At 41.7% G+C, this 23149-nt stretch overlaps 1 protein-coding gene across 2 annotated transcripts in view; it reads left to right on the forward strand.

Annotated features, from left to right (window-relative positions):
• Cdk7 (cyclin dependent kinase 7) overlaps positions 1–22190 on the forward strand; it is a 29274-nt gene extending 7084 nt beyond the window's left edge. Inside the window, exons 3-12 of one of the 2 annotated variants that reach the window (XM_052159706.1) lie at positions 1323–1356; positions 2984–3051; positions 4763–4831; positions 6666–6776; positions 7726–7844; positions 9864–9963; positions 11646–11732; positions 14787–14936; positions 16517–16664; positions 17570–22190. In XM_052159706.1, the coding sequence (XP_052015666.1) occupies positions 1323–1356; positions 2984–3051; positions 4763–4831; positions 6666–6776; positions 7726–7844; positions 9864–9963; positions 11646–11732; positions 14787–14936; positions 16517–16664; positions 17570–17598 (915 nt within the window). In that variant the 3' untranslated portion in view covers positions 17599–22190. Of the gene's footprint in view, positions 1–1322; positions 1357–2983; positions 3052–4762; positions 4832–6665; positions 6777–7725; positions 7845–9863; positions 9964–11645; positions 11733–14786; positions 14937–16516; positions 16665–17569 lie in introns of those variants that run through there. The other variant, XM_052159707.1, reaches the window with a different exon arrangement.
• The last annotated feature ends 959 nt before the right edge of the window (positions 22191–23149 follow it).

A 23149-nucleotide genomic window follows, 5' to 3' on the forward strand; every position in this document is an offset into this window, starting at 1 on the left:
CTTCTTCTGAAAGCTGCTAGTAGGGGTCCACTTTCAGGCAGCTAGGTTGAGGGTCTTAAAGCCCAAACTCACAGGGACACACCTACTCCAACAGGGACACACCTTCTAATAGTGCTGCTCCCTGGGCTGAGCATATACAAACCATCACATCCTGTCTCAAGAAACAAAAGTAGTGGTTGGAGGCAGGGCGGATATAAAGGAGACAATTATTTTGTGTGTGTACATGTACCAAACCCTGCTCTGAAGGTCAAAGAGTTAACTTGGAGTTCCTAATTCCAAATTGCGGGTGCAGGGGATTAACCTCAGATTGTAGAATTTGGCCTCAAGTTGGTTTATCAGCTGAGCCATCTTTCAGGTCCAAGATAATTTATTGTTGGTAAATTCAGTTGTTTGCATGTGTAGTTCAGAAACAGGATAGAAACTTGATTCTTCTTTGGTTTTGCTGTGTTGGAGCTCAAACTCTGCTGACCATGTTATGTCTCTCTGTGCTCCTTTGGATCTTCTGTTATCCTCATGGGCTACATATTGCTACATATTTTTACTGTGGCTAATTTTTTTTTTTTTGTTATGTTTTTTAAGACAGGGTCTAGAACTTAATATGTAAACCCTGGGTAGCCTCAAACTCAGAGATCTGCTTCCCTGTTTTGTAAGAGTTGAGATAAAGGGATGTACCACCAGTCCCAGCTATTTTGATTTATTTGATACAGAATCTTGCTATATAGTCTGAGCTTTGCCTCCCAGGTATTCAGAGTACAAGCATGCCCCATCGTGTCAGTCCTGCTTGTAGCTAAGGGGTTGTTTGTTTTGTTTTTTGTTGTTTTTGTTCTGGTTTGTTTTGTTACTTTAAAACTTTATTGCAGAAAGGTAGAAGAAAAGAGAAAAGGTAGATAAGTAGAAAGAAGATGGCCAGGACTATATGGTGAGAGGGGGAAAGGGAATGGGGAAAGAAATGCCCAAGAGGACAAGAGGAAGAGGGCAAGAGATGTAGGTAGGTTTTTGTGCATTTAGATTATGCATTGTTTTCACACATTGTGACTTTTTGGTTGGTTTTATTTATAAAACTTTTATTATTTTATGTGTATCAGTGTTTTACTTCCATGTATGTCCGTGCACCACTTGTATGCTGGTTGGTACCTCCGAGCTCAGAAGTGGGCATTGGATCCCACTAGAACTGGCAGTTGCGAGCTGCTGTGTGGATGCTGAGAAACAAACCTAGATCCTTTAGAGGCCGTCAGTGTTCTCAACCCCTGATCCATATCTGTCCTCTGTACACATTGTTAATATGTGTCTTGGCTTCTTTTTTCTCCCTCTTTCTCTTCCAGATCAAACTTGGACACAGGTCAGAAGCTAAAGATGGTAAGTATTACATGAGATTTGATCAAACAGGAGATGTTCTGATATGAGCAGTGAGGAAAATGTTAGTTAATAGTTCAGTAGAGTATTGCAGCATCTCCAGTAGTTCTTATCCTGTGGGTCACAATGCCATTGCAATGTAAACAGATATTTATTGCTTTGCCACAGTACCTTTCTCTCTGGGACCCAGACGAGCTACCACCTGAAGGAAAACTCAACACAAACTTCGTTCAGAAACTATGGTTAACTCAATTGCTGGGTGCAGCAACTAAAATCCTAATCTTGTAAGCTTTATTAAATCTAAATCCTCTAGTGGTGAATCCTGACAGATCTGCCATTGAAACCAGGAGATACTCGTAGCTACATCTTGTCTTCGCACTATCCCCATTCAAAGAGGCCTAACACGCTCCTCCTTCCTCTCATCCTCCATCCAACCAGGAAGTCCCACCTACTAGCCCAGTGATTGGCTCCTTTATTCATTAGGGGATGGTTCACAAGAAGTCTCCTGAGTATGTGACTGATTCCCTGTTTGTAGCCCCTCCCAGGAGAGAAGAACTAGCATCAAAATACAAGCAGCCCCAGGGCTATCCACAACATATATTATAATTCATAAGAATAGCAAATTACAGTTGTGAAGTAGCAATGAAAATAATTTTATGTTTGGGAGTCATCACAACATGAAACCATGAAAGGGTCTCAGCATTAGGGAGGCTGAAAACCAGTATTCTAGAGAATAAAGTCAGTCCAGTTAGAAACAGCATGTAAGCATTTCAAGGAACACTGAGATGCTGTGGTGGAGGGCAGTGAGGGTATCAGTGCCTTGTCTGGATGCCCTCACTACTGCTGTGGGAGTTGTCGAGTGTTGTTTTCCATTTCTGGTGTTCCACTTGCTTTGAAAAGGTTATATTGGGGGCTGGAGAGATGGCTCAGAGGTTAAGAGCACCGACTGCTCTTCTAAAGGTCCTGAGTTCAAATCCCAGCAACCACATGGTGGCTCACAACCATCCGTAATGAGAGCAAATGCCCTCTTCTGGTGTGTCTGAAGACAGCTACAGTGTACTTACATATAACAATAAATAAATTTAAAAAAAACTAAAAGTTTAAAAAAAAAAAAAAGAAAAGGTTATATCTTCCTAGAAGAACACAAAGTTCCTGCAGAATGGACACATTGGGAAAAGGTTTATTTCTTATTCTCAAGCCTCTTAGAATGTTAGACCTTGTTTAGCCATTATTATGAAAAAGTCATCAGTGAAAGTGCCAGCACTTATAATTTTGATGTCTGTTATTTGTATTGAAAAAAGGTCTCGTTAGTGCTAATTTGCTATTAGCACAGACATGTAGTCTTCCTCCAATGTTAAAGGCCTATTACTACATATGTGTTACATGTCTGTATATGCTGTTGTAATAATTTCAGAATGATATGCTAGAGAGATAAATATTTGCCATTTTTCATATACTGTGTTAAGCTACCTTAAAACAATGTGGAAAAAAAAAACTTTCTCATAAAAATAAAGTTACTTTTTGTGTAAATAAGATGTTTATTTTTCTGAATGACCTTTCTAAAAAATGTATTTGTAAAAGGTTTGAAATTTCAGAATTTTTGTTCATTTTTTACATTCTTTTTCAATAGGTATAAATAGAACAGCCTTAAGGGAGATAAAGCTCTTACAGGAACTGAGTCATCCAAATATAATTGGTGTGAGTACGATCTAAGCTGTTTGCGTTTTGGGACCCTCCCTCCATATTGTGGATATGATGGCTGTGATCAGAGGCTCGGGAAGGTGGGCTGACGTAGATGACCTTGCAGACAGTTGAAGGCTGGTGAGCCTGAAGTGTGCTTTCTATCCCTCTTTTGCTCTGAGCAGTGTCTTTAGCATTATACATATAACTGAGGAAAGGACTCAGATGCTTCCTTCCATACAGGCTAATTTTGTCAGAAATGATTTTGAATCCAATAGTTAAAAGTAGCAGCTTACATTTAGATTGAGAACCTTTTGCCTGTATGAGGACCAGAGTGTGTTTCAGTTAATTACTGTAATTTGTGTACTGGAAATACAAGTATGTATCCTGTACCTGGCAAGAAGTGTCTTACGAATTTTGCTTAAGAAATTTTGTTTGATTTTTGTTTTGTTCAGGACAGGGTTTCTCTGTGTAGCCCTGGCAGTCCTGGAACTCACTCTGTAGACCCTGGCTGGCCTCGAATTCAACAATTTGCTTCTGCCTCTCAAGTGCTGGGACCACGGGCGTGTGCCACCATATATGACAAGAATTTTTTATAAACATTAAAACCTTTTTTTTCTTTTCTCAAATTTCAGGTGTGTGGCATGCATGTTTGTTTATACATTTTGTCTGTGTGTGTGTATTTGGAAGTCTGAGGTTCATATGAATAACATTTTCTATTACTTTTCCATCTTATTCATTGAGTCTCAGTCAAACCCAGAGCTCAGTGATGTGGACAGGTTTTGTTTTTTTGTTTGTTTGTTTTTTGTTTTTTTATTTAAGCTAACTTGAAGCTAGAGAAGCTTTTTTATTTTTACTTAAACTAGAGAAGCCCTGTCTTTACTGTCCATGGCTGGAATTACGGGCACAGCACTCTTCCTGCCTGGCATCTCCATGACTTGTGAAATCTGCTTTGGTTTAGTCCTTATTTGTTTGGCAGGGGCTTTTACTGCTGAGCCATATTCCCAGACCCAGGAATTGTTTTCAGTGAGGAACCAAGGTGAAATTTTCTTCTTTGTTTTGTTTTTGAGACAGGATTTCTCTGTATAGCCTTGGCTGTCCTTGAACTTGCTCTGTAGACCAGGCTAGCCTCAGACTCAAAGATCTGCCTGCCTTTGCCTCTCAAGTACTGGGCTTACAGGCATGTTTCATCTCTGCCTGAGCTGTGAAATTTTCATTAATTTATTTATTCTAATACTCAGAATTTAGGGAAAGGAGTTTTTAAGTTTTTAGTGAATTTGTTAAATGGGGTAGTATTTTTGCACCCAAGAATACTAGTTCCTGTTTGAAAAAAAAAATAGGGCAAATGTTAAATTTAATAAAGAAGTCTCAGGTTCACAGAAAATTGCCAGCATAAGTTTAAAAATTTAAGCCAGGCAGTGCACATTTGTATTATTTATTTTTAATCACCTGAGAGGTGCAGGCAGAGGCAGGAGGATTGAGTTCAAGGATAGCCTGGACTATTGCAAGTTCTAGATCAGCATTACTGACTTAGACTGATATCTCAAAAATCCAAGGACTGGTGGGTGTATCTTTGTGGTAGAACCCTTGCCTACCATGCGGAAGGCCCTGAATTTACCAGTAGAGTGTATGGGGAAAAGCAAACATAATTTTTAAAAATGATTCACCAACAATAAATTCCAATATTATTAAATAGAGAATAACAATTTAACTTTTTTTTTCTTTGCAGCTCCTTGATGCATTTGGACATAAATCTAACATTAGCCTTGTCTTTGATTTTATGGAAACTGACTTAGAGGTAAGATAGGATTCCTGGAGACTTACTCCTCTTAGTGACAGAGAAGCCTGCTTGTTTATTCTGCTTAAAGAAAATACGATGCACAAAAAAAAAAAAAAATCGCTTAAATTTGCAGATCTTTGCAGAAGCCAAAAGATTTCTAATTTCTTTATATTTAATTGTATTGCTAGTATTATGTACAAAGATTTAGATTTTATTGGCATTTTACCAAGTTAACTTTAACTTACTGACTTTTTTTGTACATTAGACTTCACAGTTTTACATTTAATCTCTGAAACACTAATAGTCCAGGGATTTAAAACTAAAATTCTTTTTTTTTCTCCCTGGTTTCTCGAGATAGGGTTTCTCTGTGTAGCCCTGGCTGTTCTGGACCTCACACTCTAGACTACGCTGACCTCAAACTCAGAAATCGCCTGCCTCTGCCTCCCAAGTGCTGGGATTAAAGGTGTGTGCTACCATTGCCTGGCAAAACTAAAATTCTTATACATTGCTGGTTTGAGTCCAAACTCTAGAGTCACTTTGGAAAGCAGTACAGTTTGTTATAAAATTAAAGACATGTTTACTATCAGATCAAAGGTAAAAGGGATTTTTATGACAGCATCAAGCAGTCAAAGGAATGCACTAAATATAGACCAGTAACAATGCTATATCTTGCTATATAGGTCCCAGCATCAGTACCTTTAATTCACTAGTACTATAGTGTGTGTAATAATATCAGTAAAAATCAGTCATTAGTAACAATTATGTGCTCTAGCAACCACTGTTTGGTATATATCCAAGAGAAAAACACTTGGTGTATGGGTGTTCACTAAAACTAGAAACAACTAAAATGTGTTTTATCCAGAGGATGTATAGCCTATACAAGCAGGTACTACCCAGGAATAAAAAGGAACCAATAAGTCTAACAACAAACTGACTGCAGAGCTCACAGATCATCTCATTGGATTCAGTTCTCTTTCCTACTGTTGCCTTCAGTCACGGGCATGTAATATATATATTTTTTTTCTTCACTCTACTTTCCTAGGCAGTTTCAAGGCATATAGGCTAGTCTAATTACCCCTGTAAGGAAATGCGTGGTCTCCTTCAATTCTCCCACAATTGCTTGGCTTCCTTCCTTCCTTCCTTCCTTCCTTCCTTCCTTCCTTCCTTCCTTCCTTCCTTCCTTCCTTCCTTCCTTCCTTCCTTCCTTCCTTCAAATCAGCTCTACTTCCCAAGTTCTGGCATTAAAGGCATGCACCGCCATCACCCAGCATTACTTGGGTTTCTAGACTGGTATTAGGTTTTAGGTCATAGGTCTTGTGTCTGTTCTTAGCCTTTGTCCTGTCAAGAGGAGGAGAGGAGAGCTCAGGTAGAGATCAGGTCAGTCTTCCTTTTACCATGTAAACCAAGCTGGGATGAAGTGGTTTCCCAAAGTATGCACTTGTTAGATGAGGCAAGTAGCTGGGCGGTGGTGGCGCACTTGGGAGGCAGAGGCAGAGGTGGATTTCTGAGTTCGAGGCCAGCTTATTCTATAGAGTGAGTTCCAGAATAGCCAGGGCTACACAGAGAAACCCTGTCTCGGAAAAAAAAAAGAGGAGGCAAGTAGAACCCATAGGTACTCGATACTTGTAAGGCAGAGTTGTGGGGAACAGTATTGCTTACTCCCCAAACCAATGATACTCTATTTTTTTAACCACTTAATTCTGGAAATTCATACACCACCTTTTAAAGGAGGGGTTGGATAACCTACCGTAGAAATTCTTATGTATGAAATATATTTTAAATCTCTTGAGTTATTTGTTAGCGTTCATTTGGCAAAATGAAACGTAGCTGTTTATTTCCTCTCTACTTATAGGTTATAATAAAGGATAACAGTCTTGTGTTGACACCATCCCACATTAAAGCCTACATGTTGATGACTCTTCAGGGCTTAGAATATTTACATCAGCACTGGATTCTACACAGGGTAAGATTCTAAGGAATGACCCATCTCTCTGTGAGAGGTCTTGCTTTGTATTCTGGGATGGCCTGGAATTTGCCTTGCAGCCTAGTTGGCCTCAAATTCATGATTTTTCTGCTTTGACTCCTGAAGGCCAAAAAGTTGTGGGCATGTTTTACCACATCTGTTGCTGCTTAAGTTTGATTAAACTTTTTGTCGGTGGTCAGTTGGGGTTCTGTTTTATGTATTTTACGTGCATGTGTTTGCGTGTGAATGCAGGTACATGCCTGTAGTTGGGTATGTGCTGCAGTGCATTGTGGAAGTCACATGACAACTCCCAGGAGTCAGTTCTCTCCTGCCACTTTGTGGGGTTTATGAATCAAATTAAGGTCATTACATTTACTGCAAGTGGCTCTAGCTGATGTACCACCTTGCCGGTCAGTTGGTTGTTTTTGTTTTGACTGTAGCACCTTCCCCTGTACCCTAGGCTGGCTCTGTGCTCAGGATGGTTACTGGCGTGTGCCGTCATATCCATTTTGATCTCTTGTTGTCTAACATCTCCTACTACCCTTTTGTTTTTTTTAAGATAAAACTCAATCTGCAGACCAGGCTGGCTCTGCCTCCCAAGTGCTGGGATTAAAGGCTTGCATTACATCTAGCTTTGTTCTCTGAGTTTTAAAGTTAAGTGGTGCTGGGGCCATAGCTCAGGTTGTAAAGCCCAACATATATGAAGCCCCGTTTTCGGTCCTCACCGCACATTTGGTAAACCCTTAATCCCAGCACTCTGTGATAGAGTAGAAACATCTGAAGTTCAAGGTCATCTTTTTGATGACATGGTGAATTCAAAGCCAGACTGGGTGTCTCTTGTCTGGAATAACTTATCTGTCTACATGTAAATAAGTAACCAAATGTATCCCTGTGTTGTTTTCCTCTAATCCTGCTTAATTTTGTTTGTGTTCATAACTGCTTGATACAGGATCTGAAACCAAACAATCTGTTGTTAGATGAGAATGGAGTTCTGAAACTGGCAGATTTTGGCCTGGCCAAATCATTTGGGAGCCCCAATAGGGCTTACACACATCAAGTTGTGACCAGGTAAGAACACACAAATATCAGTCTTCTCTGAAATATCTTTTCAGGACTTAGGAGTGAGTCACCATTGGTGTGTTCTTAGAGTACAGTCCTTTTAATAGTATGTCTACTTTACCACAGTAAAAAACACACAGTTCTTTCTGATAGAATCTAACTCAGTACTTCAACTGGATGTTTTTGCCAAGCTAAGTATTGAGTCTCCCAATAATTTTTTTTTTTTAAATAAAAAAATTATTGTAAGCTGGGCCTGGTTTTGAGCTTGCACTTAGGAGGCAGAGTCAAGTTAATCTCTTGAGTTCGATGTCAGTCTGGTCTATAGCATGAGTTCCAGGACAGCCAGGGCTGTTAGGCAGAAAAAAACCTGTCTTGAAAAACCAGCATGCATAGGTCGCCTGGATAGCCAACCTCAGGATAGAACCCGGGGGCTTGGGCTCGCTCATGGATATGGAAGTGGGGGCACTGTGTGTGTAGGGGCCAAAGGACAACTTTAAGGATGGTTCCTTGAGAGCTGTCTACATTTTGTGTGTGGGGGTGTGTGGGGAGGGAGGTATGTTCGAATATATGGGTGCTTATGTTTGGTGACTGAAGTTGAAATCAAGTGTTCAGTCTCCTCCATCTTAACTATAGAGTCTCTCACAGACCCAAAGCTTGCTGATTCAGTCAGTTTAACTACCTAGCGTGCTCTGGGTGTCCCTGTCTCCCTGAGCACAGGTGAACTACCGAGATAGCCCAGTATTTACTTGAGTGCTGGGAATCCAAAATCCAGTTCTGATGCGTGTACAGCAGGCACTTTACCCACTGAGCCATCTCCCCAGCCCTCCACCTTAACTTTTGAGATCGTATCTTTTTGGGATCTGGAGCTAGGTGAGAGCCAGGCTTGCTGGCCGGGGTCTTAGGGATCCTCCCTCTGCTTCTCCAGCCTGGCGTGCTGGAGTAAACCTCAGGCCTCCCTGCTGTTTGAAATATGTGGTGATATCTACCTGAGCCATCTTCTCTACACCCAAGAGTGCTCCACAGCTTAGCTTCATATGCAGTACATTTTGACAATAAGTAATTTATTTTGCTTAAGATTTTTTAATGAAGCCAGGTGGTGGTGGTGGTGCACGTCTTTAATCCCAGCAGTTGGGAGGCAGAGGCAGGTGGATTTCTGAGTTTGAGGCCAGCCTGGTCTACAGAGTGAGTTCCAGGACAGCCAGGGCTACAAATCAAAAAAAAAAAAAAAAAAGATTTTTTTAATGAGCTATTTTTGTATGAAAAGGTGGTTAAATTAAGATGTGGACAGACACAGTCTCTCTGACATCTTTACCTGCTCCTTGGTGGACATAAGGAATGAGCACACCCCTGCCCCAGGAGTCCGGTGGAAACCTGCATCCTCCTACCCCTTCTGACCTCCCATTAGCTGGGGTGTGAGATAATGGGAACCTGACAGGAATATCAAACTATACCACCACCTCTCAGCAAATACTAGTCATTGACCTGTGCTTTTGTGTCTTCTGCAAGAGGGCATAGTTGCCTCTGCTGTGACATAGCGTTCACAAACGATTTTCTTTTCAATGTTTTAAAAATTGCTGTATTAATTTTTATAACAGAGAACCTAGTAAATTGTTACTGTTTTATAGTCTAAATTGTGGTATTTAAAAATTACAAGTGAAAGTACTTATGCTGTTTTTGTGTGTGTGTGTGTGTGTGTGTGTGTGTGTGTGTGTCTGTCCCCCCTCCTCCCCCCCAGACAGGGTTTCTCTGTGTAGCTCTGGCTGTCCTGGAACTCACTCTGGAGACCATGCTGGCCTCGAACTCAGAAATCCGCCTGCCTCTGCCTCCCAGAGTGCTGGGATTACAGGCGTGCGCCACCACCACTCGGCTGTATTTTGTAAACATTCGTGAACTTAACTCTTACTTAAATATTGTGGGGTTTTTAATGAGCTTATTTATATTGTCAAATATAATTAAAAGGAATAAAAATCATTGTCTTGAGAAAAAAAGAAAAACAAACAACTCATATGACATTTCTTTTGTTCTCAGATGGTACCGGGCCCCTGAGCTACTGTTCGGAGCTAGGATGTATGGTGTGGGAGTGGACATGTGGGCTGTTGGCTGTATATTAGCAGAATTGCTTCTACGGGTAAGTCCTAAGTTCATGTACACACTTTAAGTAGTGTTGTTATAGTTCTTAGAATTGTCTAGGAGTCATCTTTTTATCATAATCTCTACCGCAAAAAAAAAAAAAAAATGGCAAGCAAAGTTTGTTTGTTAAATAAAAGTTTCAACAGGTGTGATGATATACAATCCTGGCAGGAGGCTGAAGCAGGAGGATCACTGAGTTCAAGACTACATAATAAAACTATATCTCACAAAACAGAAACAGCTTCACCTTTTTGGGAAGAAGAATCAGAAAAGTTAAAGAATTTGAGGCAAACTGTATGGTTATCTTCCCATCATTATGACAAAATGTCTGACTAGTCACAGTAAGGGAGGATGGGTTATTTGGCTCATAGCCTGACATGACAGAGAAGCCATGGTAGCAGGAGCTTGAGGCCAGGCTGTGTGTCTCATCGCATGCACATTCAGGATGCAGAGGTGAGACCGGTGCACTGCTCACTTTTGTTAGTCCGGGGTCTCAGCCCCCATAATGATTCCACCATATCAGATGCATCTTCGCATCTTTTCTCTTTAAGTGCCACAGTTTAGAAACTGCCTAACAGTTATGCTCAGGTTTGTTTCTGTGGTGATTGACTCTAAATTACATCAGGCTAACAAGATTAAGCATCACAGAGGCTGGAAAGATAACTGACTCCGTTGATAAAATGCTTTCTGCACAAGCATGAGACATTTTTGAATTCTTTCTGTTAGAGCTTGTACCAACTATGGGTCCAGTTAGAAAGCAAACCACACATAATTTGCTCAGGAACATTTAAGAATAATGCAAGATGTGGTGGCTTACACCTGCAATCCTAGCGCTTGGCAGGCTGAGGCGTGAGAATGTTCCACTTAATCCTGCACTCTTTCCCGCACTACACTCACAGCTGTAGTGGGATGGGAATAACGAGGGACTGGCTAAGGAGTGAACTAATGTATAAAGATGAGCATCAGTCACCAGTGCCCATCACTTGAGATCATCCAAGGAAAAAACTCCAGGGCCGAAATAGAGTCTGTTGAAAGAGATGTCTAAGGGTTGGATGTCTCTTCTGGTAACTTGCCAGAAATCTGCTTTTGAGGGGCTGGACTGCTGTGTCAGCACTTAAGAGGACCAGGTTCGATTCCCAACACTTGGTACGTGATAGCTTACAACCACCTGTAACTCCACATCCAGGGAATTTGATACCCTCTTCTAGTTTCCAAGCTAGAAGATAGCACAAACATGGAGCACAGACATCCATGTGAACAAATGCTCATGCGTATGAAATAATAAAATTAATTTAAAAAAATCTGCTGTTTGGAATATGTTGGAAAGAGTACTGAGGGAAACTCTTCAAAAAGTGTATGCCTGGATGCACCTTCTAAAAACTAAAAACTGCCCAGATCTGCATTTTACAGAGAGGGCAGAAGATGAATTTGGAATGGAAAGGCAGTAGGTTGATAATGGAAACCCGTGCTTTTAACAGTTGTAAGTTGTGTGTGTAAGCTCTCTTAGCTCTGCTGGAGGAAGTTTTAACTGTTCTAGAGTTTAGGGGGTTTTTATTACAAAGTTTATACCATTTGTGTGTGTGTGTGTGTGTGTGTGTGTGTGTGTGTGTGTGTGTGTGTGTGTGTGTGTGTGTAATCACTCTCACTAACAACCTTCAAATGTCCGTTTCTTATTTTCAGGTTCCTTTTTTACCTGGAGATTCAGACCTTGATCAGCTAACAAGAATATTTGAAACTTTGGGTACACCAACTGAAGAGCAGTGGCCTGTAAGCCTCTATGCATTTTCTTTGAAATGTCCTTAAGATTTTGTAATGTTATTTTGTTATATCTGAGTGCAGCCATATGTGCACTGAAGAAGTTAATTTTACAGTGCTAGAGATTAAGCCAAGACCTTTCTCATGCTGGACAAGTGCTCTGCTGCTGAACTAACTTAGAAACTAGGATGGCACAGACTTTTAATTGGGAAGCAGGAAAATCTTTGAATTTGAGGCTAGCCTGATTGACATAGTGAGTTCCAGGCCAGCCTGAGCTATGTACTTATATTCTGTCTCAGTACAGAATATAGTACAGAGGGTAAATAAGTAAATAATCCTTCTGACTGAAGATGATAAAAGGGGGAAATATACACAGGGAAACATTAAAATTGTGGCCTTCATTCATTAGCTTATGTATGTATAATCCTTCCCAGCTCTGGTGTCTGTCCTGGGTGATGGAAAGCTGCGGACTCAGGCATATGTCATTTCATTCACTCGTTCTTTACTAAAGACTGGAGGGCTGGGATGTAACTCCGGGAGGAGTGGGTGTTTGTTTTTGTTTTTTCTCCAAGACATCCATCACCTGGCTTGTTTGTTTGTTTGTTTGTTTGTTTGTTTTGGTTTGGTTTTTTTGAGACGGGGTTTCTCTATGTAGCTCTGGCTGTCCTGTAACACACTCTGTAGACCAGGCTGGCCTCGAACACAGAAATCTGCCTGCCTCTGCCTCCCAAGTGCTGGGATTACAGCCGTGCGCCACCACGCCCAGCTTTTTTTTTTTTTTTTTTTTTTTTTTTTTTAATTAAGGCAGGGTTTACTATATAGCACTGGCTAGCCTGGGACTTCCTACAGATATCTTGAATTACTACAGAGATCCATCTACCTCTGGCTCTCTAGGACTGGGATTAAAATTGTGCGCCACTGTGCTGTGCTAGTCTATATTCTCTCGGTTTTTTATTTGTTTGAGACAGGGTTTCTCTTGGTAGCCTGGCTGTCCTGAACTCTTTGTAGGCTAGGTTTGCCTTAAGACCAGCCAGCCTTGAACTCAGAGACTTGCCTGCCTCTGCCTTCAGTGCTGGGATTAAAAGTGGGAGCTGCCACCACCAACTGAATAAAACTCATTTATAGACATTTATATCAATTAACTAATACCTAAATTAAGTATGTATATTTATTAACTCATATGCACAATTATTTCCATTTTTATGATCATTTTATTCCAGCAACTAGTTACGATATATCTCTCAAGTCCCAGCTACTAAGAAAATGAGGCAAGAGGATTACTTGAGCTCAAGAGTGTGCCTGGGCAATCTTTTCCCAAAAAAAAGATTATCTGTTATCAGTCTGTGTGGAGGCACAAGCCTTTTGATCCTAGCAGGCAGAGGCAGAGGTAGGATCTCTGTGAGTTTGAGGCCAGCCTGGTCTACATAGCAAGCTACAGGACAACCAGGACTACATAAGGAGACTGTTGGGGGATGGGGGAAGACTTAAGGCAGCAGGTTGTTCTTGAGTGACAAGTTCTTGAGAGGACCAGGGGATGAGAAGTAAAGAAGATAGCAAAGTTTGGGATCAGGAGGTCCTACACAAGCTGATGGCTCACGCAGGCAAGTTCAGCATCTTACCTACAGTTTGTGGTGGAAACTGAGACAGAGTCAGCAGAAAGCTATCACACAGTGGGACAAAGTTAGTGACAAAGTTAGCAGGAAAGTAATGGAGCAATGATGCACAAATAGAAGAACAGGCTCCAACCCCAGAATTGATGTCTGCCTCTGGGCAGGATGCAGAACTCTCTGCTTTTCATCTGGGCCTCTGAGAAAGCCTTCGGTTGACTTGGCTTTCAATAGCATCAACAATCTGTTATTACATATGCAGGTCTTTTTTTAAAGATTTATTTATTATATATAAGTACACTGTAGCTGTCTTTGGACACACCAGAAAAGGGTTTATGGATGGTTGTGAGCCACCATGTGGTTGCTGGGATTTGAACTCAGGACCTTCAGAAGAGAAGTCAGTGCTCTTACCTGCTGAGCCATCTCACCAGCCCCTAGGGTTTGGTTTTCTTGCTTGTTTGTTTGTTTGATTGATTAGGGCCTACAACTTCCTGCCTGGCCTCTGGAGTGGTGGGATTATAGGGACACATTACCATGCCTAGCCTGAGCTGGACTTTGTGTCTGGGTGACCATACACTACAGCACTGTATTGTTGAAGAGACTGGACAGGAAATTGTGCTTGGCAGATACATGTGGATCTTGGGGTTCTGTCTGTGCTCCATTGACCCTCTCTCTGTCTCTCCATCACTGTCCAACAGTATGAATAAAAGTTGCTCTGCTAACAGGTCTTAATATGTACATGTAAGAATTAACACTTTTCAAAAAATTTTCAACTAACTAGACCTTTACCTTTCTGTGTAAAATTCAGAATATTTTGTTTGCATGTGTAAAATGTCAAGATTTTAACCCTTTTCTTGGAGAATCAATTCCTTCTTGTATCAACTACTTCAAACCACGACCCTATTTCTCCTACTTTATATAGATTTCAGTCCATGAGCCTCTCTCCACATTTTGTTAGATGTCTCAACTATGGGTTTTCCCTTTGGGCAGGATTATTAAGTATTATCATTTCTGTTCTTGTATTCACACATTCATTGTGGGTATGTAGAACTATGATTTTTAAGTATATTTATGTTACATCTTATACACTTTACATGTTACCAGTTCTTTCTCTTTTTTTTGGTTTTTTTTTTTTTTTTTTTTGTTTTTTTTGGATTTGGTTTTTTTTTTCAAGACAGGGGTTTCTCTGTGTAGCCCTTCCTGGAACTCACTCTGTAGACCAGGCTGGCCTTGAACTCCGAAATCCGCCTGCCTCTGCCTCCCAAGTGCTGGGATTAAAGGTGTGTGCCACCACTGCCGGCTCCATGTTACCAGTTCTAATTTGGTTTTCTCTGTAAGTAGTTTTCTTAGGATTTTCTATACAGACAGTCTTATGTCTTAACAGGCTACATTTTGTTTCTCTATTCCATTTCTGTGTCTCTGGATACTTCACTTAAATTTGAATCGTACTTTTTTTCAGGACATGTGTAGTCTTCCGGATTATGTGACGTTTAAGAGTTTCCCTGGGATCCCACTGCAGCACATCTTCATTGCAGCTGGAGACGACTTGCTGGACCTCATCCAAGGCTTGTTCTTGTTTAACCCGTGTACCAGGACCACAGCCTCACAGGTACTTCTGTTAGGTAACCCAAGGCCCACTTAGTAGCATTAATAAAACAACTCATTTCTAAAATGTTTAATATCCTTTAAATATCAGAAGGATGGGTATATCTTTGGTATGTATATTGTGCTCTTTCCCAAGGCTGTGGGCACTGCCTTGGCTGGTATTAACTTGTTATACATGCACATCACATAAGAGTTTGCACTTAGGGGTGTGTATGTTTTCACTCCATTGCTAAATTTCAGATGAACTTTTTAAAACTTAATTTATGTGTGTGGATGTTTAAGCTGCATGTATGTTTCTACACCATGTATGTGCAGTGTCCATAGAGGCCAGAAGAAGGCATCAGATCCCCTGGGCTTAGAGTTACAGAAGGTTGAAGGGTCGGGGCTGGGGTGGGAGGTGTGGCAGGGTTTCTCTGTGTCACCCTGGCTCTCCTTGAAGTCACTCGTACACCAGGTTAGTCTGTAACTCAGATCTGCCTGCCTCTGTCTCCCAAGTGCTTAAAGTTAAAGTATGAGCCACCACCACCTGACACCCCCTCTTCCCCAAGTTTGTCAAGTTTGGGATTTTATAAATTTTTGTTTGTTTTTTACTTTTTGTTTGGGAAACTCTTAAACGTCACATAATCCGGAAGACTACACATGTCCTGAAACAAACAAAAACCCTGTTTTGGGTTTATTTATTTGTTTGTTTGGTTGGTTTTCAGAGATAGTGTTTGTTTCTCCACATAGCCCTAGCTGTCCTGGAACTCACTTTGTAGACCAGGCTGGCCTCACACTCACAGATCCACTTGCTTCTGCCTTCTGAGTACTAAGATTAAAAGTGTGCCACCACTGTTGGGCTGCTTGTGATTTGGGGTTTCTTGTTTATTTGTTTGTTCGTTTTTTTGAGAAGAGAGTATGAAGGTGGGTGGGTGCAGAGGAACTGGGATGAGTTGTGGAAGGGGAAAGAATACAATCAAAATATATTATGCTTCACAACATTTTATAAATAAAAATGCCCTGATCTTGACTCATGGAGAGATAGTCTATAAAAGATAAACTGTTGTGGCTGTTAAATAGTACTGGTATATTATAAATAGGTATTAGTTGGCAAACTTGTTATTTGAGAGAAAAACACTTTTATATAAAATTGTAAATTCTAGAACATTATACTCTAGTGGTTAAAAGAAATGTTGCATACACCCAAACAAGTTTTCACCCATTCACAGTATTTGTAATTCATTGGTTCCAGTATGACTTTTGTGGTTGTACAAATCTTAGAAGAGGGTGTGCCCACTCCCTGTAATCCCCTCCCCCAGGAACAGCATCAGCCAGTTGTAGGGTACAGGATGTTTGTGCATTGTGTCCAAACACTTGGTGCTGATTTTTCGTTTGGGGCTATAAGGATATTTACATACTATTTTTAATTCTGTCAAACATTTGGCGTTAGATTTTCCTCTATACAGTACAGACATTTAAAGCATTCCTTTTGGACAGAGCATGGTGGTACATGGCTGTAATCCCAGCACTCAGAAACACACAGTTAGGTCTAGTCTCAAACACAAAGGAATAAAACCTTACTTCTGGTTTCTTTTCTGTGAAAAGGCATTGAAGACCAAGTACTTCAGTAACCGTCCAGGGCCAACACCTGGATGCCAGCTTCCAAGACCAAACTGTCCAGCGGAAGCATTAAAGGAGCAGTCGAATCCAAGCATGGCAGCAAAACGGAAGCGAACAGAAGCCTTAGAACAAGGTAAAGATCCCCTTTGATAAAAACAGCCAGAAATGCAGTGACATCAGAAAGCTCTACATGGCTCGTGGATAGCTGGCAGCCGGGAGCCAGTTAAGAAAGTGGAACTGTTTAAAGCTGAGGAGGTAGAGTGTGCTCCTGTCGTCCTTAGCTGAGGACACTGGGGCACTTTGAGGACCTGGGAGTTCTAAGAGCTGCCCATGTGTGCCTTCTACCCTGCCCCCCACCAATTCGTTTCTTTTTCCAAAATAAACTTTTGTGTGGCTGTGTATGAATATGTGCCCTGTGTATGTGGAGGCCAGAGAGGGCTTCAGATCCCCGGTGCTGGCGCTGCAGGTGGTTGTCAGGTCCATTAGTCTAGGAACCAAACTTGGCTTCTCTGGCAGGGCAGAAGTCTTCTTCATCACTGAGCCAACTTTCTAGCCCTCCCTCTTAACCCAACTTGGATATAGGGTCTCACTGTGTATCCCTGACTGTCCTGGAACTCACTAGTTAGATGAATCTGACCCTTTTTAACTTTGCCTCTTAAATGATAGAATTAAAGATGTTTGGCACACCCAGCTGGTTTTGTTTTTAACTTTGTTACTTTTAATTTTTTGTTATTTTTATGTGTATGAGTATTTTATTTGCAAGTATGTCTGCACCACGTGCATGCAGTCCCTGTGAAGGCCAGAAGGGGGGGGCATCAGATTCCTGGAACTGGAGTTCCAGATGCTTCCTGCTACTGTGTGGTTGTTGGCAATGGAACCCAGGGCCTCTGGGAGAGCAGCGAGTGCTCTTACCTGCTGAGCCAGTTCTCCTGCCCTCTGCCCAGTAGCTCTTACTCTGTGTTAATGGTTAACAATGCTCGTGGGTCAGATAATGTGCTGGACTACAGTGAGTGAACAACCTTTCTGTTTTATTTTCAGGAATATTGCCCAAGAAGCTAATATTTTAGTTGCAGCGAACAGTGGACAGTTTCACTGCTGAAAGAAATGATCCAAAGGCAAATAATGGAAAAAATAGGGAATATTGAATGCCATGGAAGAGGACTTGTAAATATTCTACAGATATAAAATATGGGTTTTTTATTAAATGGGTTATTTATTAAATGGTTTATATAACTATGGGTTATTTTTATTAAATGTATTTTAAAATAAAATATTTGTGATTTATGATTAGGGTACAAGAATAACTTCAGTCCTCTAAAATGTAATTCACAGTGCATTAGGAGAGGCTTTACTGCAATCACTGGTTATTCTGCATCTCTGGGTGATATACCACTTTAAGATCATTAGGAATAGTGTTGAAAACAGGAAAAAATACTGTTTTGCAAGTATTAACCCCACTTAGTACCCAGAGTAAATAGCCTTGGAAAGGCCATACTGACACCTCCTCTTGATGTCCTCCCACCCAGGCCTCACTGTGCTCTTCCTGCACGCACCGCCAGGACCTCGACACTGCTCATTCCGTCCCTTCCTACCCTCCCTCCCCAAGGAGCAGGCCTCGGGGAGACTTGTGTTTGTCTTCCATGGTTCTGTGCTGTTATCTCCAAAGATTCACATCTCACCCATGGTAGCCTGTACCTTTGATCCTAGCATGTATGGGCAGGTGGATCTCTTAAGAGTTTGAGGACAGCCTGGTCTACATACTGAGCTCCAGGCCAGCCAGAGCTACATAGTAAGAAAACATAAATAAACACAAGCCCTACTCTAGCTCATACTATTGTTTTCTGTTTTTTACTTAGAAACTTTCTTTCCATATTCATAGATATGAATCTAGTTGATTTAATTACCATATGATAATATATTCCTTAAATGTTATTTACCTGTGCTTTGTTTATGGACTATTATTTTTCTATTGCTGTATAAGTTTTTATCATGAAAATAGCATGAATCGCCAGGCATAGTGGTGGCTTGTCCCTGTCTAAATTTGTGGGGGTAGAGGCAGGTGGATCTCTGAGTTCAAAACCAGCATAGACTTCAGAGAGAGCTCCGGGCTGCACAGTAAGAATCCCCAGAAAAGGAGAACAGCTTGGATGTCGCTTGGTGGTAGAGCATGTCCTACCTATATGAGCACGTGGCGCTGTAAATAGCACAGTAAAGGAGAGACAACTAGCATGAGCAAGCCGCAAACATACTCATATGAGCATCCCTGGAGCCCACGGAGGCCAGGAAATAGCATCGGATCCCCTGAAACTGGAATTATGGATGACTAATCCACCATGAGGGTGCTGGAAATTGAACCCAGGTCCTCTGAAAGAGGAGCTAGTGCCTAATTACTGAGTCATCTCTCCTGCCCCACATGAACTTTCTGAATGGAACCTTTGGGAGAGCAAAATCTCACATCTATTCTGCATTCTCCTTGATTCTTACGGGGATTCAAAAATTATGATTGATATAAAATTCATAGAAGAAAAACTTTACAAATTTATGTAAATAAATTACATGGGGGTCTGACTGCTCATGCCTGTAATCCCACACCTGTCAAACTGAGTGATGACTGCTTCAGATGGAAGGCCCCGTTCTGTGCCAGTCTGCCCGCAGAGCGCACCCCGCCCATCTCAAAAAGCAGAACAAAAGTCAGGTTTTTGGCGTGGGAGCATCACAAGGACAGAGAACCTGTTAAGAGTCAGCTGCTTAGCTGGATGTGCTAGGCAGTGAGGATATCCTGGTCCAAAAAGCAAATTCTGAGGCAGCCAGGGATATATCATGAGACCCGGTCTCATGAATAAAGCAAGCTGTATGAATAAATACAGCTATTTGCTGTATTAGGAAAGAATAGTAAGTAAAGAAGTGCTAAGGCAGAATGGCTTGTCCAGAGTTAGCTCGAAAAGGAAATGCTGGGAAATAAGGATTACCAGGGCTGGTCATGCACATTTCAGCAGCATGCTTGGCCTTGGTGTGAAGGTGAATCTTTTCCCCACAGGAAAATTTTAATCTTTTTTGTTTAATTGTTATGTGGATGAGTGCTTTGCCTGCTTGTATATTTGTCACTTTTATGCTGGTACTTTGAGGCCAGAAGGCAGCAGTCTCCTAAAACTGCAGTTACGTGATTGTGTTTCTGCTGTGTAGGTTCTAGGTAAACCTGGGTCACCTGGGAGAGGCACACGAGTCATCTCTCCACCCACCCAATACCTCGTGCTGCACAATGAGTGTTTTTTGATCTTTTGTGTGTTTGGTAGCATGCACATGTGCACTCAGGTCACTGCACATGTATGTCATTTCTTTCTGCACCACCATTTTTGGGGGCATATGTCAAGCCACTCTTTGTGCCCAGGCTTGATGGCCCATGATCTTCCAGAGACCCTTTGACCTTACTGTAGAGACTCACACGAGACTGCAGACATGAGCTATTTATACTCACTGGTTTTTGGTTGTCTTTGGCAGAGTAGTGTATTTTTAACTTCTTCAGAGCTGTCTCAGTTGTTCTGTTGCTATGATACAGCTCCCTGACAAAAGCACCTTAAAAGAGAAAGGCCTCATTTTTGCCTTAGGATTCCATAGAAATTCAGTCCCTCATGGTGGAGGAGACTGCAGTAGGCAGGGAAGGCATGGTTGCAGGAGCGTGTGCAGGCTGGCTGGCTGCACTGTGTATGCACTCAGATGCAGAGTGTGAACAGGAGTCGGGTGCAGCTGGATGGCCTCACAGCCAGCCTACCCAGGGACCCAGACACAGGCAGGCGCTCGAGCCAGTGGGGAACATTTCACATTCAAACAACAATGGTTGTAGCAAGAATCTTCTACCAAGCTCACACAATGTTTGTAGTTTGGGACATGGCTGTCCTGGAACTCATTATGTAAACCATGGCTACTTAGGCATCTGAGTGCTGGGATTAAAGGCGTGTGCCACCACTGCCTGGCTTAACTCTTGGTTTTTTAACATAGCTCACACTTCTTTTCCACACTGAGGCCCACTTTCCACAAATTAGCAATAAGCATGATTTTCAAGTCTGACTTTCTCATGGGCCACTGTTTTAAAATGCCTTCTGTTAGGGAGATAAAAACAGTGTCTACCTTCCTACAGTTAGAAGGACAAACCAGAGTGAGATTCCAGAGTTCACACTGGGAAACCCAGTGAGCGTATTAATAAGGCTTTTTTACAAAGCAGTGGTGAGAGTTTATAAGCAGGAGCATGGGCAACTTTACAGTAGCCACAGCAGAAAGTCTGCACCTGAGGTGGGTGTGACTCCCCTGAAGCTGTGCAGATGGAGTCCCCTCTTCTTGTCCCCTACCTAAAAATAATCCGCCCCTCCCACAGACCCTAAGGCCACAAGCAATTAGGGTTAAAATTGGGTCCATCAACACAGCTACAGAGATCACAACCATGTTGGATTCCTATGGTTAAATTTCACATTTGACTTTCTTGAATATTGATTGCATATAGACATTTAGACACCAAGTTGCCCAACTCATGATGTATATTTTATCAAAGACTGAAAATAGCAGAAACTAGAGTTGGTCTAGGCTGGCTGTAAACCAGCTGAGCTGGTTGAGACCTGCAACAAGGATGTAACTATCCCCTTGGTGGAGAGCGAGCGGTTGACAGGTTCCGCACTGCTGCAAGCCGACATGCCGGTGCCAAAAGAACCCGTGACACTTAAATGTGGCTAACGGGTTTCCTGTTGTTGGTGTATTTTCAGGCATGGTTGCCCTATGTTGCCTAGGCTGCCCTAGAACTCACAATCCTGCCTCCTGTTTCCTATGAGCTAGGATTACAGGTGCACGCCACCATACCCAGCTTCTTCCTTGCTGTTTTCGAGATTATGATATACAGTACAGAGCCTGTTGTACAGTTCTATTAAACTATTTTTATTTTTTATTTGTTCATATGTACACAAATGTATGCATACATGTGCACAAATACTATAGGATGTGAGGGTTAAAGAACATCTTGTAGACATTGGTTCCCTTTCATTATGTGGAGTAGAAGGACCAAACTCAGGTAGTCACACTTGACAGCAAGCTCCTTCATCAGCCGAGCCTTCTCACTGAACACTTAGTTTTTAAAACATTCTTGTTTTGAAACAGGGTCTCTACAATATACAGCCCACGGTGGCCTCAAACTCTGCCTCCCAAGTGGGATTACAGGCATGCGCTACCACGCCAGGCTACTAACGGGGTTTTATATTGCTGAGAGCCTTGAGAACACTTAAGATACCTGTACTAGCCTTAACTCACCTGTATGCAGTTCTGCCTGTGTGCAGGTAAGATCCTAGCTGGATCAGATTTGAGCTTTGCAGATTTTTTTTAACATTTTTTTAAGGAAAAAAAAAACAAAAAGCAAAAAACTAACTAAACTATAAAACATATGCCTTTTGTGTTCATAATTGCTTTTCTTTCATCTGTAGTGTTTTTCAATAGAGAAATGTTGATGTTTGACAGTGACCCTCTGTTTCTTTCATGCCCTACCTGTGTTACATTCTCTACCCCAGAACGTGGGTGGGTAGTCTTAATGACTTTCCTGTTGTACACATGTGTGCTTGATATGTTAATATGTTAATGTCTTCCCTGAATAAAATGACATTTCTCATGCGTGTAGCTTATCCTTGGAAGTTTGTATAGTGTGTTTCACTATTTCCCACAGCTTCTTAGATTTCATGGATGTGCCTGACTGTTTTATCCTCCTATGGGCGGGCAAGGCAACTCTTCTTATGTTTTTACTTGTGCAAACAGTAGTCTGCCCTTTGTGTGATTATTTAATAACCCAAATAGAATGAGGACCAGATAATTGCTTTTTTTTTTTTTTGTAAAAATAGATCACATTATTTTTACCAATTAATCACATACCACCACACCCAGCTTTATGTAAGAGCGAGCCACAGTGAGGTGCAGAGGTCCGAGGACTCTTGGGAGTTGGTTCTCCCCTTCCACCTTGGAGATGCTGGGGATGAAACTCAAGTCACCACTGAACCATGCCACTAGCTCTAGTTTTGTTTTTTGGGACTTTTTTTTTTTTTTTTTTTTTTTTTTTTTTTGCTGTAGGGTAGCATCCAGGCTGTCCCAAGACTTGCAACTCTGAAGTACCCTGAGCGTTGGGTTTGCAAGGATGTGACACCACAGGCAACAGAAATATTACTTCATAAGTGTGTGTGTGTGCACATGTATACCAGAAGATAACCTTAGGTGTGCTCTACCTTATTTTTTGAGTCAGGGTCAGCAGAGTCTCTCACTGGGGTCTAGGATTCTCCTAGTCTAGGCTGGCTGCCCTGGCAGCCTCAGGGATCCGCCTGCCTCTGCATCCCCAGCAGTCTGGTTACAAACACGGTTCAACTCTACCTGGCTTTTTGTGTGGCTGCTGAGGACCAAACTGCCTCATGCTTGCACGGCCAACACCTTACCAACTGAGCTGTCTACTCAGTCCATAGATATTTTTAAAATTTTCCCAAGGTTGAGTATTTGTTTATAAGATACAGACATTGAAATTGTCATAAGCTGGGCAGTGGGGGTACACGCCTTTGATCCCAGCACTTGGGAAGCAGAGTCAGGCAGATTTCAGAGTTCCAGAGC

Source organism: Apodemus sylvaticus, chromosome 16, assembly GCF_947179515.1.
Source record: "Apodemus sylvaticus chromosome 16, mApoSyl1.1, whole genome shotgun sequence".
Lineage (NCBI taxonomy): Eukaryota > Metazoa > Chordata > Mammalia > Rodentia > Muridae > Apodemus > Apodemus sylvaticus.